The sequence below is a fragment of the Anoplophora glabripennis genome, unplaced genomic scaffold (assembly GCF_000390285.2).
Source record: "Anoplophora glabripennis isolate ALB-LARVAE unplaced genomic scaffold, Agla_2.0 scaffold249, whole genome shotgun sequence".
NCBI lineage: Eukaryota > Metazoa > Arthropoda > Insecta > Coleoptera > Cerambycidae > Anoplophora > Anoplophora glabripennis.
Window position 1 is genome coordinate 5,049 of NW_019416857.1, and position 19,286 is coordinate 24,334.

Consider the following 19,286-nt stretch of genomic DNA (forward strand, 5'->3'; position numbering starts at 1 on the left):
GGATTTTTTAATGAATATTAAGTTTCTTTTTAAGTAATGGTAGATACATATGTCTACGTTTCTACTGATATTTGTTACTCATACTATCAGTATTTAAATTTTCTCAGAAAATAATAATCAGTAGTACATGCATCGTACTGATGAGAACCAATATAGTTTGAAACAAATGTATATAACAATATTTTTCATAAAGCGGGGAAAGGTAAATATATGTCTATTTTGTATCACAGTAATCACTATTAATTACTAGTAATTATCTTCTTTTCCTATTTATAACAGAATAAATTTAAGTACATGCATTTAAAAAACAACTGCTTATGCATTTTTTAGTCATTGTTTAAAAAGTGAAAACAATAATAGCCTCTTAATGGATATACTTACTAAAAAAGTCAATCTTTTATACCATTATTGTGTGTAACTTACATGAAATGAAATTCATGTAATTGACTACATAATTTTGTAAAAAAAATCTGGTCAATTTTTACATTAGAACTGATATTTTTTTACAAAGCTTTGTTTTGTAGTCAATGAATATGAATTTTATTCCATATATAAGTTGCACTGTGAATATTATAGAATATTTAAATTTGCCGCCAAGTGCAGCATAATAAAGCGACATCTATTGCACAGTTTTTGAACTACGTTCTCAAACCAAAGATGGTTAGCACGGTCACTGCAGTTTCTGTTTTTTATTCCAGCTGCTATTTGTTCACAGGCCGGATGTAAGATGGCGCCAGTTGCGTCTGGAGCAAGTGATGCTTCCAATGAAAAACAAGGAAATAAACACTTATTTAGTTACTCATATGCATATAGTTAAGTCACAGCTCATATTAAGCTGTGGTTAAGTCGCATGTAAACAAACATAAATCCTAAAGGTTAGACATCTTGTGACGTAGTATGAGATAAGCCACGCCCATAATTTCTGTCTATTACCAGTTGTCTCTGCTACTACTCGCGCCGCCATTATTCCATGGCTAGAAATTGGCCTCAATGATTTAGGATCGAGGGGAATTATCCCTCTTTATCCTGCCTCATCTCGTGTAGGCCTGGACAGCCTTCGTAGGTGGGTCCCATCCGTCGTCTACCCCGAACTCGACCGTCTTTTTTACGGACCGTGAATAACTATTAGAATGAAGCGAGGCGAGCGCCATCTGTTAAAGAGTGTCCAAAGTTGTAAATGTATTTTATTTTCTAACTTCTATGGGGTGTGTAATTTTCAGCTTTCGGCGGTCGGTGAATTCTTGATTTTCAAATATGATGCATTTAAATATTAAACCATTTCTAGACTGGAATTTTGTTAAGGTACCTTCAGAAAACCTCCAATTTCCTAACGACATATTTTAAATATTCGTTTTGATCTAAAAAAGTTTTTAGCCATAAAGTTTCTCAAAAATTTTATTTCTCATAAACTAGCGAATATTTTCTGACCATTACGTCATTAGGGGCACCAACAAATGCCAAACCCTTATACAACTTTTCATTTGCAATAAATTTAGCTCCTTTAAATTTATTATCGTCTTTGAAATAATTTGTTGTTGAAGCCATCTAGTTTCTCTCATCAGAAGTGGCCGTCTTTCGCGTCATATTAGCTATGTCCTATACCAGTTCAGTTTGGTACAACTCGCATTTCGATTTTTTGTTGGAAAAAAACCTTTTTTGTTATCAAAGCCGGAACAGTGTATCGTGGTGGATTTTCAATAAAACAAGCAAGGCAGTTTTTATAAATTTTTATTTTATAATTACAACAAATAAACCTAGCCACCACGGTCACTGCATAAAATCCAAGATATACGCAAGAACCGCAGCCACAAAGCTTATTTCTTAGCCGGACCCTTGGCTGGGGCCTTAGCCGGTGCCTTGGCCGATCCCTTAGCCTTCTTCGGATTGGCCTTATTCTTCAGGATCTGTGCTCTCCTCCTGGCCTGCAACTTGGCCGATCTGATCACCGCGCTCTCCGGAGACAAAGTAATCTTAAAAGAAAATAATCAAAAAAATAGAACAACATAAATCGATACGCTGCAAATTAAAAAAAAAAAATAGAATAATTATTACTTACTCCACGTTTTTTGGCCAACTGCTCGTCCCTCACCAACTGCCTCTTTTCGGCTGTCAAAATAGCCTGACGTTTAAGAACGGCAGCGTACGGATTCAACTTCAATAGGGCTCTGGTATTGTTGAGTGGATTAAGACGACGTACGCGACGAACAACCTTCTTCCTGTTTGAAAAAAAAAAAGGAAATATTGAAAACGTCCCCGATTTGATTCGATGTTATTTTTATGCAATTCAAACGTCAGATGTCAACAGGTAATCATGGAATTATTTTCATAACCCAATGCTCTAAATTTGTTTCATCATGAAAAACTTAGATTACTAAAGATATTAACCATTTTTGAGAATGAGGATTTAAGATAGGATTTTTACGTTTCCGGCACATTGTTTCGTACAAATCTCCCTAACTTTGTTGCAGCAGAATTTGAATTTTCATTATTTTTTATTTATTTGCGGTTGAAAACTATTATTTTGTCTATAGAATGTTTTGATCTAATTATAATACTTGCAAAGCATTTTTTTCATTCTTGACAAAATTAATTTTTTTTTTTTAGATGTACCTAAATCTTATTTTAATAAATTGTGGACTAATATTTTAACTTACTAAAGTAAATTATCACTAAACTGGTAAATAAACAAATCACAATTTAAAACTATAAATAAAAATAGTAATTAGTAGTTTGACATTTCGTTGCATAAATAAGACGGCACAATAAGGGGGATGGTTTCACCGTATAGTCCAATCAATAGGTAGAATAGCTTACAAAAAATATAGTGATATAGGAAAAAAAATTCTAAGAAAGATAGTGTACATATTTCCTGTGGCGCATAAACGGCGATGTTAACCTAAAAAATTCATAAAATTAAAAAAAAACGTTTTTTTTGCTAATAAAAAAACGAACTCCAATCGTAAAAAGTTAAAGGGGAAAGTTGTAACTATTAAAAAAACCTATCAATTCGTATTTTTAACTATATTGATTGCTGAATGATTGATTGATTGAAAAACCGTCAAAAATCGACTTTCTGTTTTTGCAGTATCTCTTGCAAATTAAGGTTTGTTACTTGCTGTAAATGTGCATTAGTAAGTAACAAGTTTCAAATTTTGCAAAAGATACAGCATAAAACAAAAAAGGTCGATTTTTTACGGTTTCTTTGATATATCTCGAAAAGTAATGTAGCAATCAATATATTTAAAAATACGAATCGATAGGTTTTTTTTAATAGTTACAACATTCTCATTTAACTTTTATCGATTAAAGTTCGAGTTTTTTTTATTAGCAAAAACCCGTTTTTTTGACTTTTATGAATTTTTTAGGTTAACTTCGCTGTTTATGCGCAACAGGAAAAAAAATGTCTCTTAAAAATTTTTTTCCTATATCACTATATTTTTAGTAGTAGTTTAGTACTTTATACCGGGTGTTTCAGAGTTGAAATGACAAAAGCCTAGGGGAGATTCCACTCAGCAAAATACATAACAAAGTTCATATAAACCTTTGTCCGCAAGTGTTTCGTTTTTGAGACGCTTTATCTGATTTGAATTAAATTTTTACGGTTTATTAAAACAATTATCATACCTCAACTGGACCAATTAAATTTGATCCAGAATTTTCAGAGGCATACCTAGTGAGCAAGTAGTTTTTTTTATATAGAAAATACAGTTGAACTCGCTTATAACGAGCAGGGGATATAACGAGCACTTGGTTATAACGAGCAAATTGAAATGTCCCTTCCGAATTCCCTATGTAACACGTGTATTTTTGTTCGGCTATAACGAACTCGTATATAACGAGGGCTTGGCTATTACGAGCTTTGATTTTGGTCCCGCGCAACAGTGATCTCGGCTATAACGAGTTATCGTAGAACCAGTTTATACGCACATGACATCAAATGAACGCAAAAAATTGTTATGACTAGTAGAAATAACAACATATCCGATTTTGACGTCTTTGACTTAGTTCAGTACGACATGGTAGACGAAAATCTCGAAGTGGCTGAATTCCCAAATGAAATTCAAATCACACAATTAGCGATTAACCCATCAATAGATGAAGAAAGTGATGAAGAAGAGACGGGAAGCGATGAGGTTACAGTTCCTTCGACACATGAAGCCGTCTCTGCGTTAAAAACCATAGTATCATACGTCGAATTCAAATATCCGGAAAACGAGCAGTTCTTAAATGCCGCTGATCGTTTGCAAAGAAATATCAGTCAGGAGATATTAAGCAAAAGAGTGGTGCAGAAAAATATTACAGAATTTTTTCGTTAATAATAAATGCTATGTAATTGTAATTATGTAGATAAATAATATTATATGTTTGGAAATAAAAATACGAGTGCAATGCAGCTATAATTATGTGTCCAATAATTTTCAGCATAGTTGGCGACGGCGACGTCTATAACGAGCACTCGCGTATAACGAGCAAATTTTGCGTTCCCGTGAATGCTCGCTATAACCGAGTTTTACTGTATCACCCTGTAGTTTTTGTAATATTCAAATAAACGCACTAAAAAAAGTACATTTGTTTCTCTTGACACTTTTTAGTGTCTCGCTTCGTTTTCAAGACCTTGGCATGTCTCTGAACTCCATAAGGAAAAATAACAATGCTTAGGAATTTATCCAAAAAAATATCACAGTGTTTCTTTATCAAAATATAAACAAAACATGAAGTGACATTGTCTCTAAAATGCACAACAAATTCCCTGTTTTCAGAAATACATTTTATTAAATTAATCAGTAGCAATAAAATTACAACGAACGTTCAAACTGACAACCTCCTGCTTCGAAGCGAGACACTATAAAGAGTCAAAAGACATAAATATACTATTTTTAGTGGGTTTATCTGAATATTACATAAAAACTGCAAAAAGAACTACAGGGTGATAAAAAATTGACTTGCTCGCTGGGTACGTCCCTGAAAATTCTGGATTAAATCTAATTGGTGCAGTTGTTGTATGTTAATTGTTTTAATAAACCATAAAAATTTCATTCAAATCGGCTAAAGCATTTTTTTTTAAATACGCAATTAAAAAAAAATTTACACATTGTACCTCGGAAACAAAGCAATTATAGCCCCAAGTTCATATGAACTTTTTTACATATTTTGCTGAACGGAATCTCCTCTAGATTTTTGTCACTTCAACTTTGAAACGCCCTGTATATTCATTCGAAATTTTGAAATGAACATTTTCGAGGATATTACAAAAGTTGCCAAAAGTAATTAAAACAAAGTCAAAAAAAAAACAGGCTAAAACAGATAGATTCTCGAAACGTTAACAACTTTTTTAAAGTGTGCGATGTAGTTATTTTTTTTTTTTTTGTATTTTGTATGTCTGCTTTTTTTCAGTGTGATATTTTTTGGTACATTTCATTAATATTTTAATTTTTTCACGAGTGGCAAAATACCCAAAAAATGTTAGTTTATCATATTTTAAGAGCCCTCTCAAAAAATCAGCTTAAAAAATTTTTTTAGAGAACGCCCAAGATTTTTAAGAATTTCCAAAATCGTCAAAAATTGAATTTTTTAAATTTTTTTTCTCATTATTTTATCATTTTCTAGGTTGAAAAAAAATCTCAATTCTGAAAATTTCAAATCGATATTTTAATTTCTAAAGGTCACTCATAATTATTTTAACTTTAAAAATAGTGTACTTAAAATGTTTTCGAGCCACCTCTAAAAATAAATATCAACGAACTAATAATTTTTTTTTTTTTTGAATTTGACGAACAAAAGAATAGAACTAAATCATGAAACACTTAAATTTTAAAAAATTAAAAAATTATGAATATCTGATACAGTGCGGTAATAAATTTTGCCTCAAGAAATTTTTTAAGTGTCTCGTGATTTATTTCTATTCTTTTGTTCATCAAATTCAATAAAAAAAAATTATTAGTTCATTGATATTTATTTTTAGAGGTCACTCGAAAACATTTTAAGTACACTACTGTGAAAATTAAAATAATTATGAGTGACCTTTAGAAATTAAAATATCGATTTGAAATTTTCAGAATCGAGATTTTTTTCAACCTAGAAAATCATAAAATAACGAGAAAAAAAATTAAAAAAAAATAAATTTTTGGCGATTTTGGAAATTTTTTTGAGCTGATTTTTTGAAAGGACTCTTAAAACATAATAAACCAACATATTTTCACAAGACACGAACAAAATATTCGTTTTTTTTTGACCATCCTAGTGAAGATATTTTTCTAAGAATTAACACATTTTCGAAATTTTTATATTAGTGAATTTTGACATTTTTTTAACCAAAAGGAACATCAAAGGCAACATCAAAAATTAAATTTTTCATTCCTTTGCATCATAATAAGACAGTTTTTCAAATGCTCTTTAAATGAAGATTTTCAAAAATTATCCTCAGAATAGGAAAAACCTAGAACCTTTCGAGAATATTACAAAAATATTGAATTCACTAAAAATTTTTACAACAAAACAAGGCACTGTAAAAAACTACATTGTTCGTTTCTCCGCATTATAATTTTTCAAATTCTCGGTAAATGAAAATTTTTAAGAATTTTTCTGGAAATACAAAAAATCCGCAATATCTTCTCAAAAATGTTACAAAAACAAGGTAATGCCAAAAATTACTCGTGTCATTTATCCACATTATAATTTCTCAAGACAATTTGTTTAATTCTCACTAAATGAAGATATTTTAGGATTTTTGTTGAGAATAATGTTTAAAAACAAATTTTGTAAATTTTTGCGACAAAAAGAGAAAAAACAAAACATGGGAATGCTAAATATTACATATTTCATTCATCTGCATTTGAATTTCTCAAGAAAATTTTTCAAATTCTCTGTAAATCAAGATTATTAAAGATGAGATTAGTTTTGTAAAACCCGTAGTACATTTTTGAGAATACCCCAAAAATACGGTGAATTTGCTAGAATTTTGCAAATTTTTAAACCAAAATGAATCAAAACAAAAAATGACATTAACGGCGATTTTTTAAATTCTCAAGAATTCCCTCCGAGAATAAATTCTCGAGAATTTCCCACCATTAAAAACTACTGCCATCGATACTTACTGTGGACGACGTAGCACGGCTTTGATCTCGTCAGCCTTCAACAATCTGGACAGGTCCGTGTTGGACATTTTAGGTTGGGGTAAATTATACCCCTTCTTCTCGAGGGATGGAGTCTTCCAACTGCCGAACAGTTTGTCCAATCTCTGGAAAGCCGACTCGGTCCAAATGACGAAACGCCCTACGTGACCGCCAGGGGCGAGCTTCAGAAGGTTGAGCTTTTCAACGCTCAATAGGTCGATGCCGGGGATGTTGCGGAAAGCACGGCGCAGACCTTGACACAATACAATAATCAACGTATGACAAATTTTATTTAATTTATAGAATTTACATTAATAGGGACCAAATTTTGTAGGAATATTAACATGTAATATATATTTTTTTAATTTAATAAATGGCCGAGTTATACGTCATTTTTTAAATTGCAGTTAAACTTTTGTCTACGCCGTTACTGGGCTGGCCCAGTTTGATGAAATGTTATTGTTGCCTTTTTAAACCTGAGAGCAAAACTATAATAGAAATTAATTTTTTAAAAACAAATTGCCTTTGTATGACCGACATATTTTCAAAGTTGACATATGCCAATGCAAATGAAATGCTGGAAATTGAAAAAATTTTTGAGTGTTAAAAATGTTAAAATTTAATTTGTATGCTAAAATAAATATTTTTGGTTCCAAAAAAATACAATATAAATAAAAACAGTATAATCCAATAGATTTGCAATATTTTTTTAAATATTTCAAGTTATTAACAAAAAGCATCCTGATGGGATATGACAACAGGGCGTTTAGTGGATAAAAAACATACAGCCAACGTTAATTCAGGGAAATAAATTGGAGAAATATGTCGCTGCTTTATTTTAGTTTCCTGTTTAATGGTTACTGAGTGTTTGTAACAGGCTTGGTAATTTCTCGACTTTGTTTAGTTTTTACTGGAATTGAAATGTTGTTTTACTAAATTTCATTTTATAGAAAAATTTAAAGTGGCATTTGGTGGTGTGGTGTGTTTGTGTATCCTCATTGTTAAATCTGTGTGCTGTTATGAACAAAACATGTTTATGAATCAAGAAATCAAAGGAAATCTAGCAATCAGGTATAAAAATTATGAAAAAAAGGTTAAAAAGAAAACTCATGATGCAACTTGAGAAAACCTTGTTTCTAAAGGTCAAAGGTACCTCCATATAAAGGAGGAGAGCCCCTAAGGCCGGTTTTTGGCCTAATTTATTTTTGGCTGAAAAAATCTGAAAAAAATTTTTTTAGTACCTACTACCCTAAACGGACCAACCCCCTCAACCCTCCTTTCCCCCTCGACCCCCTTAAATGCCGGGAAAACCATCGCTTATTAGAGGAATCTTTAAAGAGCTTGGAGAAGCGAAAGAGATTCAATTCCTTTGAATCTCACATATGAAGAGTTTTTTGGGTCGCTGATCACGAATCTGGTCTCAAAATCTCGAAATTCAAAATGGCGGATGCAATATGGCGGAAAATAAAATTAAAATGTCTTCAAAATCCACGAATTTTTGTGTTGGGGGTTTTTGTCTTTGGGAATCCCATTTGGCGAGTATAAAAAATTGAAATGTCTTCAAAATGCACAAATTGTGTCGAGGGGTTTTTTGGGTCACTAATTACGATTCTGAAGTCAACATATACATACGCATTGATATAATTGTTATCTTTTTCTTTTTTACTTTAGTACTACACAAAAATTCATGCATTTTAAAGACATTTTAATTTTTTTGTCCGCCATATTGAATCAGCCATTTTGAATTTCGTGATTTAGAGTCCCAATTTGTAAGCATAGCCCCAAAAACCCCACATTACAAAGAAATCCATGCATTTTGAAGAAATTTCAATTTTCTTGTCCGCCATATTGGATCCGCCATTTTGAACTTCCTGATGAGACCAGAATCGTGATCAGTGACCAAAAAAATTCTTCATATGTAAGATTCATAGGAATTGAATGTGTTTCACATCTCTAAGCTCTTTAAAGATTCCTCTAAGCGATGGTTTCTTCGGCATTTAAGGGGGAGGAGGGGGAAAGGAGGGTGAGGAAAACAATTCAGTATTGCCTGTAGGCAAAAAAAAAAATTTTCAGACTTTTTCAGCCAAAAACCGGCCTTAGGGGGTCTCCTCCTTTGGCCATAATTCAAAGTTACACTCTACGTATAGAGTGGTTCATGTAGAATTATCATCGGACATTTTTTTAGTGTAAAAGTTACTCGTTATTTTACATTCGCAGAAACTTTTCAAAGTGATTTTTCAGCATTACCCTTAAATTTGAAGCAAAACGTCTCCTACAAAGAAATTTTTCAAATTCAATGACTGAGATATCACACGTTCGAGTTAAAAATATTCAAAGATGGAATGATTTTCAAGATTTGAAAGTAGTAAAATTTCTATACATTCATCATTTGTATAAAATTTAAAATTAAACAACTTTTTATTACCATGTTATGGAGAAGCGAACAGTTTACACAAATCACCCTGTATATTATCCTATTTATAGATATTTTAAAAAACCACAAAACAACTCTTGATTTCACTCACCTTGATCCTTGTGGTAAATGACCAAGGGTCCTCTACGTTGGATGCGTCTTCTATTACGCATCTTACCTTTACCGGCACGGAACCGTTGACTTTTGTAGACCTACAAATGACAATACCATTCTAAAGAGAAAAATGACGGAGGTTCGTTATTGATCGGGGATTACATTAATTATCTCAGCGCTTTTGAAAATAAAAATCATTGTTCTTCATAAACACGGACCAAAAGCAAATCATCACTGAAGTTCGAAAAATATCATTAATGCATTCTATATTACACAAGGGCCCAAGGTAAAAACCCTGAGAAACCTCAAATGTAAAAATACAGCACGATCTACACGAATGATTTTTTTACTGAAAATGTATTTCATGATGTACGTCATTACCTTCTGGATATCGGCCCATGCCTTGATCCTCCTCAAGAACTGCACGGCTTGCTTGGTCTTGTTAAACTCCTGCACCTTATCGGACACGACCAGAGGCAGCTCGGGGATCTGATCGATGACGTGTCCCTTGCTGAGGACAAGGGCCGGGATACCGCTGGCGGCGATGGCAGAAGCGAGAGCGTAGCGACGCTGATTGATGTTGACGCGTCTATGCCACCTACGCCAGGGCTTGGTCGGGGCGAACATACGTCCGCCACGACACATGTTGCCGAAAGCACCCTGACCGGAACGGTGGGTACCACCGCCGCGGACACGGGGAATACGGGCTACGGCACGGCCAGTACCCCAGGACTCGGCAGAGGTCTGGTGGCCTAAGGAGGGACGTCAGAATTATAACGGAATGATAAGCTGACAAAATTATTTTGATTTAAATAAATGTATGCAGTTAAAAGTTGAGTCTTTATTTATTGGATGGTGGCAAAACTGCCAAATAACGAAAAAAAATTAACACTGCCACAAATAAGTAACACCAGACACTATGAAAATCTAATTTAATTATTAAAAAAAATGTCTGATAAACACTGCCCTTTTCTAACATTGTAAAGTCAGAAAGGAACGCCTATAGTCATCAATATTATTTGGCACAATTATGGAACACCCAAACAAATGGAATTTGTAAAAATGTGGACATTATTTTGTGCCAAAACAACCAGTAACATGTACGTCCTAACTCCAAAATTTACTTTTCACACCGACAGTTATTCTCAATAAACAGATTTTAAAAAAATTGATATCTAAGTACTTAAATATAGTTAGTTAAAATATATATACATATTTAAGGTTCACCCTGTATATTTTCACTTACCAGCTTTGTCACTAACACTGTATGGCTGGCGATGGTTCATCGACACCTGCTGGTGGACAAAGTTTACGACATCGGGTCTGATGGGGGCCTTGAATACTGCTGGTAAAGCAACAGTTGTGCCCTTAACTTCCTCAGATTTCTCATTGTACACGCTTACTAAGGGGCGCGCCGCTGACAGCGACTAAATAAAAAGAGTTAATGTGTTTAAACATGGGTAGATGCCTAGTCACAATTAAATCTTATTTAATTACTATATCAGCGCTTTTGAAGGATATAATCACCAAGCTTCAGCAACACGGACCAAAAGCAAATCATCATACAGAAAACAATGAACTTTTATACAAAATATCTATCGATGTATTTAAACAACACACTTTCCGGAATGAGCGAACGTAAAAACTAAACCAAAAATTGTCAATTCCATATGAAATTTTAAGTAATACACGTGGTTAAAATTTCATCGTTTCTATTTACATACTTTACAAAATAATTACTTTCAATTTTCACCAAACATTTACAATTAAAAATGTTTTAACTATTTAAAGATAAAAACTTGTTCAATACGTACCATATTTTGTAATCCTTATAACTAATTCTTACTTTCGTACACACATCAAGCGAACGCAAAGTCCGCCATATAAAAGGAAGTAAATTTTATGTTGCTTTCATTTGGTTCCAAATGAGGCGCTCCAGTCCTTCCTGTATAACGCGAGCGGCAATTTTAAATGTTCACCTATTCAAAATTTTTTACTTTCACCATTGAATTTATAGAAACTCAAGGCTTTCACTTCGTAAAGAAATGTTGCATTAAAGTATTTTATAAAACGGAAGTCTAGTGAAAGATTTATACATCTGGTATGTGTTGATTTACTTTGTAGGTATGATGTATATGTTTATTCACATTATTCATTATTCCTTAAATATTCAAGTTTGAATTGTAATCCAAATATGGCATTATTGTAGCTGTACTCTAAAATTATTATTAACTGTAATTTGGTGTACATATGTTATACCATGTGAATCTTTTAAAATATTTTTTGATATTCTACAGATTACAGTACTTAATGTTAAAGACATATTATTGCGGGAATTCCTTCAGTATTCCTCGGGCATGTTATGTTTTTTATTTTTGTTAATAAAATAAAATGTGTAAAAATGTAGTTTGTGGTAATGTTCGGAATATGAAAAACCGTAAATAACTGGTGGAAAAACCCACATTTCTGAACCACCTCTTCCCAACTGTAAATTCCTTAAAATGGCGGCTGTCAGTGTTATTTAAAAGATTTTTTGACACGTTGGAGCCCTTAATTACTTTCAAGTGAAAATTTTTTAAAATGGGCCAAAAATTTCAATACGATGAAAGTGGAGGGACATTTTTCTATTTCTTATTATCATTTCTAGCTTTAATTTTAATACCAGCAACATTTTATTATTGGCCACGAAAGAAGAAGAGAGGTAAGAAAATATTTTTTCTAACGGTACGAGACATTTTACTGTAGTTTGATAAAATAATACTTTCGTGCATTTATCGGAGTTTTTCTTAAAGTGGTTTACAGTCCCCATTCAAGAGATTTTTTTAACATAATCATTATTTTGAAACAGATTTAGGTTAAGTTTGGATGTGTTGAATTTGGTTATTTTAAACAACACGTCAGCCATATGTTCATGACTATAAATTCAGCCATCGTACGAAACGACTAGAAAATTCTATATATGGTATTCTATAGCTGGTAATAAATTTTTGCTTGCAGATCCCCAAGAAGAAAGTAAAGAATGCAAATGTCCGGGATGTATCACAAAAAGAGAATATTTAAAAAATGCCAAGCCCTGGAAAGGGCCAAAGAACTTTCTGATAAAGTTAGTCATAATAGCCGGTTGGGTAATTTTAATTCTACTCGCCTACAAAGTCTCACAGTTCGATTACGAAATGGCTAATTTCGATCCATATGAAATACTAGGAATTCCCGTAGGTGCTAGCAACAGTGAAATTAAGAAGGCTTACAGAAAGCTCTCGCTTATTCTGCATCCTGATAAGGACACAGGAAATGAAAAGGAGTTTATGAAATTATCGAAAGCCTATCAAGTAATGATCTTAAAACATATATTAATAGTTTATGTGTAATATATCATGGTTTTAGGCTTTAACGGATGAAGAAGCGAGGAGAAACTGGGAGAAATACGGCAATCCAGATGGTCCCGGTGCCATGAGTTTCGGTATAGCTTTGCCGTCCTGGATTGTAGAAAAAGAAAACAGCGTTTGGGTGCTTGGTTTGTATGCTCTTGTCTTTATGGTCGCCCTTCCCATTGTGGTAAGTAAACATAGTTAGTTATTTATTTGAAATATTTGTCCAATTGTGTTTCATTCTCAGGTTGGTACTTGGTGGTATAGAAGTATCAAATTCACTAGCGATCAGGTGCTTTTAGAGACGACGCAGCTTTATTACTATTTCTTCCACAAGACTTCTAACATGACCCTGAAGAGGGTCATAATGATCTTAGGTGCCAGTCTCGAATTCGACAAAAAGCATAACTCCGAAATAGTGGAGCAGCAGTCCGATAACGTCGAATTTCCGCAAGTAAGATATTATTTAAAAAAAGGTCAATTTTCTTTTGTAACCTATTTGTTTGTAGCTGATCAAAAAGTTGCCAAACCTCAACGAGAAGAACAAGGAGTTCCCCTTGGGCTGCATGTACAGTATTAAAGCTCGTGCAATAATTCATGCACATTTGAGCAGGATTCCCCTTAATCCCGAAACGTTGGAGCAGAACCGGAGGTACATTATTGGAAAGTGTCCGTTCTTGATTCACGAACAGGTCAACTGCGTGAATCAGATCATCCTGCTGGCATATTCCAGGCGAGGTAAGTAAAACTGCAAATATGATGTTTTTTTTCTTGATGTACTTTATATACCCTGTCATTTTCCCTAATATCAGGCATTCTATGAGTGGACTTGAATTTGGACGGCTTTTTTACTTGTTGATAAACGATTTTATCATACATTGATTTCTTCACAGTCTCCAACCATTGAATCGAAATTACTGATACTTCGTTCAAATTTTATTGTAGTTCCGAGACTGCCCAGCATCGAAACTGTAGAGAATTGCATGAAATTGTGCCCGATGGTGGTCCAGGGCCTGTGGGAGTTCAAGTCGCCCCTGCTGCAGCTGCCTTACATAAACGACGACAACATGAAACATTTCATGTCGAAACGGAGGCAGATCAAGTCCCTGCAGCAATTCGCCCAACTCAAAGGCGAAGAACGTAGGAACTTGTTGAGGAATTTGTCCGATGAGGAGTACGAGAACGTCATGAAGGTGCTCGGGAGGATGCCTTACGTCGATTTCCAGATTCAAGTGGAAGGTAAAGTAGCGGAAACCTGCGGTATTGAGGCGTAATAACTGAATTTTATAGTGATGGACGACGACAACCCGACTGAAGTCACCGCCGGTGCCATCGTGACGGTTACGGTAACCTTAATGAGGCAAGACATGAGCATCCTGTTTGGAGATGAGACCGTTAAGGAGGCTCCGGTGATTGCGGAGAACGGGGTGGAAGAACCCAAGGAAGGTGCGGCAGAACCCGAGATTGAGTCTGTTAAGAGACCCGTGTGGCTTAAACAGAAACGAGGTAAGGCGTAACAACTTTACGACGAAAAGTTTTGTTTTAATACAATTTTTTTGTAGGTGGCGGGAAGAAAACGAAGAAATCCAGCAAGCAAGTCACTAAACCGGTCGTCAACGCGACGAAACCGAAGGCCGAGGAGTCGCCTAACCCGTCTGAGAATAAAAAGGAGAAGGAAAAACAAGAAAAACCCAAAGTGAAGGAAGCAAAGGATGAAGACGAGACGGATAAATCCGATGAAAGCGACGCGGACACCAACGAGAACAATGATAAGTCCTCGGACGAGAGCGTTGTAAATAATAATAAGTTCAATAACGAGGATGACGATCAGGTACCACACGCATTATTTGATAACTCGTCAAGTTATCATTTGTTTATTTTAGGAGTGGGAGAAATTCCGTAAGATCCACGACAGGGAGAAATCGCTGGAAGGAAAGTCGACGTCGTCTCATACCGTTCACTGTCCGCTATTCCCGTACGACAAGCAGGAATACTGGTGGACATACATTTGCGACAGGAAGTCCAGGACGCTCCTCACGGCACCCTATCACGTCACGAGTCTTGTTGAAAGGGAAACTATTCATCTGAAGGTAAGTGCACACTAAACGGTGATTTATTTGAATACAGCGGAAAAAAAAATTACAAATGTTTATGTTGAACCTGAACATGACTATTATCCTTGTCGATCTAAAGAACATTTCGTATAAACTGTAATAGCAATGAGTAATATCTATAATTAATGTCACAATAGTCTTGAGGATTAGAAGTTGCCATTGTTACATTTTTTGCATCAAAACTTGTCCAACCATTTGCGTAACACGTTATAATTACATGACACAATAGTCTCGAGGAGTATACGTTACCATTGTTACACTTTTGCATCAAAATCTAGTCACACACATTTGCACATATTACGTCACAATCTTGAGGGGTAAAAGTTACCATTGTTACAATTTTTATACGATGATACGAAATTGCTTTGCTGGTGCTTCCAAGCCTTGCACGTTGAATTTCCCTGGTCAAGAAATTACAGAAAATTCATTAAATTTGTCGTTTTAAATCCTATGAATTTTATTTTTTTAAACAATTCGATCCTATCGAGTTATTCTTTAGAACTCTATCGATTGTCGACATGGGTTCAATATATTTTCAAGTTAACCTTGGTTTGACCTTGTAAATTGAGACGAAGGTCAAATCCAAGGTCACCATTTAATTTGCCCTTCAAAACCCTACAAACATTGCTTGGAAACATTTTTCTCCACAATTCGATCTTGTCAAGTCATTGGGAGAAAAATTACTCCAAATGACCCTCAGGGACCTGCCAGAAAAATATTCTTACCCTTGCTCGGACTTAAAATTTGACTTTCCATCGGCAAATGGGGTGTTAAATACAGGGTGATTCAGAACTTATCCCAAAAAAAAAACTTACAAATACAATTTTGCAAAGAAAAAGCCAAAAAGGGTAGTTCGAAAGTGATTTAAAAGTACACTTCTGCACGGCACTGGAAACTGGCCTATCTGACCTCGCACAACGCGACCGGCATGGCGGTAAAGTGTGATAAAAACAGACAAAAACTTGAAACAATTTTGCAAGGAAAGGAATAAATAGAATTTTATAACACCCATTTTATGTCAGCAAATTCAACTCCTTTTGCCGCCATTGTTATTAATTAAAAAAATTAATTTGCGGTTATGATTAATAAAATAATTTGATATACCTGATGTTATAACAACTGTGCAAAATTTTGTCCACCGACGGGTACACACATTTGGCACCGCACCATCTTAATCAATTTCTACGAACTAACACAAATGTTGTCCTATTTCACCATAATACAAAATGTTGCTTCACCATAAATTAAAACGATACCCATCAACTCGGAGTTGCTATACATGCAAGCCATTTTTGACACTAACTACATACTAAAAAACTATTGTAAACACTATCGCAACGACGATTGTAAAATCGGATTTCAGTACTCGGAGTGGCTGAGACCATGTGGCTGTCCACATACAGGGTCGGAAAGTCCCCATGGTTCATCGGCCGTTACGTGAGAGCGATAAAGAAAGTCATAGAAATCTGTGCGATAGAGAAATCCCACAAATAAGATCCACTTCTTATTTGTGGAAGGGCGAAATGGGCGGTGACTATGAGACGCCTTCATTATAGCCATCCTTCTCTATCGCACGGACTTCTATGACTTGCTTTATCACTCTCACGTAACGGCCGATGAACCATGGAGACTTTCCGACCCTGTATACTATGAATGACGCTAAAGACTACAGTTGTCCAGCGATGTAATGCTTAAAAATACTATAACTTCAATATTTTTTCTTCATAAACTAAGGATTTTACAAAAAATTTTTTTACGATATTAACTCCATTTCTCATGCCGCATCTTTTCCCGAATTTTTTTGGATAAGTTGTAAATCACCCTGTATACATTTTCAAGGGGACCTTGAAAATTGAGTTGAAGGTCAAATCCGAGGTCACCATCTAATTTGTCGTTAAAAATCCTAGTAGTTTTGCTTGAAATACTGAATTTTGTTTCAGTTCACGGCGCCCAATTGGCCCGGAGTGTACACTTTTACAGTCTGTCTACGATCGGATTCCTACATAGGATTCGATCAACAAAAAGACATAAAGTTGGACGTCAAGGAGGCGCCCGCCGAGATCACGGAACACCCGCAGTGGGAATTCGAGGATTCAGAGGAAGAAGGCCCGGCGGAGAATAACGATCACGAATCCGAGTACACGACCGATGAAGACCTGCCGGAAGACTAAACTTTTGGTCACGTGTGAGAATCTATACTTATTTATTTAGTTTATTATTCGTTTTAACACTGAATCTACCAAAAAAATGATTCTCGACTTTACGAGAAGTGATTTTTTTTTAAATATATTATCGGGAATATTTATTTTGTAATTTACATTTTGTTTCTGGTAATCTTTAAATGTAAGAGTGAGAGCGGTTTTGCATTTGAATTATTATTGAATTTAGTAAAATAATTTTCTGTATGGTGCAAAAATTTTTTAGTTTTTTTTTCGAGTAATTATTTCTAAAGTCGGTAACCCTTAAGTGTAAGCGTAAACGAAAAAGATAATTTTCTCTTTGCTAATAATCAGGATTTGTGCATAAGTTTCTGGATAGGCATGACGAGAAGGGTTTTTGGGATATATTTGATGTAATTTATATTTGTATGAAAAAATAAATTCTTCAAATAAATTTGGTTTTTTATTGGCTGCCTTCTTTTTGAGAACCTAAAATACAGAGTGTGACTGAAATATTTGGCGAAACTCTAGACTCCAATGCTAAAATAGCAGACGGTGACTTATTCTCAATGTATAGACCCCTGCGACAGGTGAGGTGTAAGGAGAATGCAATTCCATGGGTACATCATATTGGAGGGTCCCGAAAATGATTAAATATAGAAAATGAATCCAATTTGGTAGAAACTAGATTGTTAAAAAATGTATTCACTTTGGTACTAAGTAGGTACTTTTTAAATAATACAGAGCCTTCTTAATGATTCGTTTACAATGAACAATGACAAACTGTTACATCTACACGAGATATTGCAATTGCTGATTGGTTGAATAAAATCTTGTCGAAAATTGCACCAATCACAAACCGGTGAAACAGAATGTCGTGTTTTAATTTTAATGTTATCTTGATCATATTGATTTAATTTTACCATTTTTACATCGCTGGGCTACTGTAGCCTCTAGTGTCATTTGTGTTGAGCAATGCACTCTCGCTCCACATGGGCCCAGGCGATTCCAAATACTGACATCCGATTTTAGTAGTAACGTTTTTGCGATAGTGTTTACATTAGTTTTCAAATGTCAAAAATGGCTTACATGTATAGTAATTGGGAGTTGATTGACATCGTTTTAATTTATGATGAAGCAAGATAACATTTGTGTTATGGTGAAGCCAACATTTGTGTTAGTCCGTAGAAATTGGGTAAGACGGGCCCAAATGTATTAACATATCAGTGGACAAAATTTTGAACAGTTGCTGTAACATATCAGGTACGTTAAATTATTTTATTAATTAAAACCACAAATTAATTTTATTAATTAATAACAATAGCGGTAATCTGTTGAATTTGCTGATATAAAATAAGTGTTATACAGGGTGTGTAGCGGTGAAGGCCCATTAGAATTATTTCAGAGACTACTTCGATTTGAATTTTGAAAATTTGGGATACCGGGTTTTCGAGCATACTCTTCTCAACTAAAATAATGGCGTCCGCGTACCACTTCCGGTTATACTGAAAGTCGCCATCAACTTGCTTATTTTAAATGGAACATCCTATATATTATTGCAATTTTGGTTTCTACGTGTTATTTTGGGTGGACTTTTATGAAATATTCCTTTTTCTAAAATTAATCATTTTCGAAATATTAAAATCTACATCTTTTAATATTTTTTTTATTTTCTTAGATATTGGGAGGAAAAACACGAAAATACAAGTTTCTAATCAATAAATAGTTTTTATTCATTTACCGATAGAAACAGACAAAATATAGAATAAAAGAATGATAAATATCATTAAATATAAAAGATTAATAGTTCCTTAACAAAACCTACCATACTAATGCAGCATCTGTAAGCATGACAGACATATGTATCTAACTACATATCACATTTTCCAGAATCAGGACATCTAACCATTTCAAAATTCGCCGTAAACAATTCAAAACATTCAAAAACATATCGCGACTTAATCGTTTTACTATAAATTTGTTTTTTCAGAAGCAAATTTATACCA

The 19,286-nt window shown here is 34.2% G+C and overlaps 2 protein-coding genes across 2 annotated transcripts; one reads left to right on the top strand and one right to left on the bottom strand.

Moving 5' to 3' along the window:
- Positions 1-1,711: 1,711 nt before the first annotated feature.
- Positions 1,712-11,549, bottom strand: LOC108907229 (60S ribosomal protein L4). Its single transcript, XM_018710808.1, has 7 exons — positions 11,454-11,549; positions 10,886-11,066; positions 10,021-10,391; positions 9,638-9,737; positions 7,095-7,365; positions 2,057-2,216; positions 1,712-1,970 (listed from the first exon to the last, which is right to left on the bottom strand). The coding sequence occupies exons 1-7, from the start codon at positions 11,454-11,456 to the stop codon at positions 1,815-1,817; spliced, it is 1,242 nt and encodes a 413-aa protein (XP_018566324.1). The 5' UTR covers positions 11,457-11,549; the 3' UTR covers positions 1,712-1,814.
- Positions 11,550-12,095: 546 nt separating this feature from the next.
- On the top strand, positions 12,096-17,594 carry LOC108907231 (translocation protein SEC63 homolog). Its single transcript, XM_018710811.2, has 10 exons — positions 12,096-12,340; positions 12,637-12,968; positions 13,024-13,194; positions 13,255-13,461; positions 13,517-13,745; positions 13,953-14,246; positions 14,298-14,513; positions 14,570-14,838; positions 14,891-15,097; positions 17,062-17,594. The coding sequence occupies exons 1-10, from the start codon at positions 12,220-12,222 to the stop codon at positions 17,290-17,292; spliced, it is 2,277 nt and encodes a 758-aa protein (XP_018566327.1). The 5' UTR covers positions 12,096-12,219; the 3' UTR covers positions 17,293-17,594.
- Positions 17,595-19,286: the final 1,692 nt, after the last annotated feature.

Bases quoted from the DNA above. Each gene is read 5' to 3' on its own strand.
- LOC108907229 (XM_018710808.1), bottom strand. The intron at 10,392-10,885 runs GTAAGTGAAAAT...GTCCCTCCTTAG, and splicing joins CAGTGTTAGTGACAAAGCTG to GCCACCAGACCTCTGCCGAG. The intron at 2,217-7,094 runs GTAAGTATCGAT...TTTTTCAAACAG, and splicing joins GCCGTGCTACGTCGTCCACA to GAAGAAGGTTGTTCGTCGCG.
- LOC108907231 (XM_018710811.2), top strand. From the start codon at position 12,220: ATGGGCCAAAAATTTCAATACGATGAAAGTGGAGGGACATTTTTCTAT. The intron at 13,746-13,952 runs GTAAGTAAAACT...ATTTTATTGTAG, and splicing joins GCTGGCATATTCCAGGCGAG to TTCCGAGACTGCCCAGCATC. The intron at 14,247-14,297 runs GTAAAGTAGCGG...TGAATTTTATAG, and splicing joins TTTCCAGATTCAAGTGGAAG to TGATGGACGACGACAACCCG.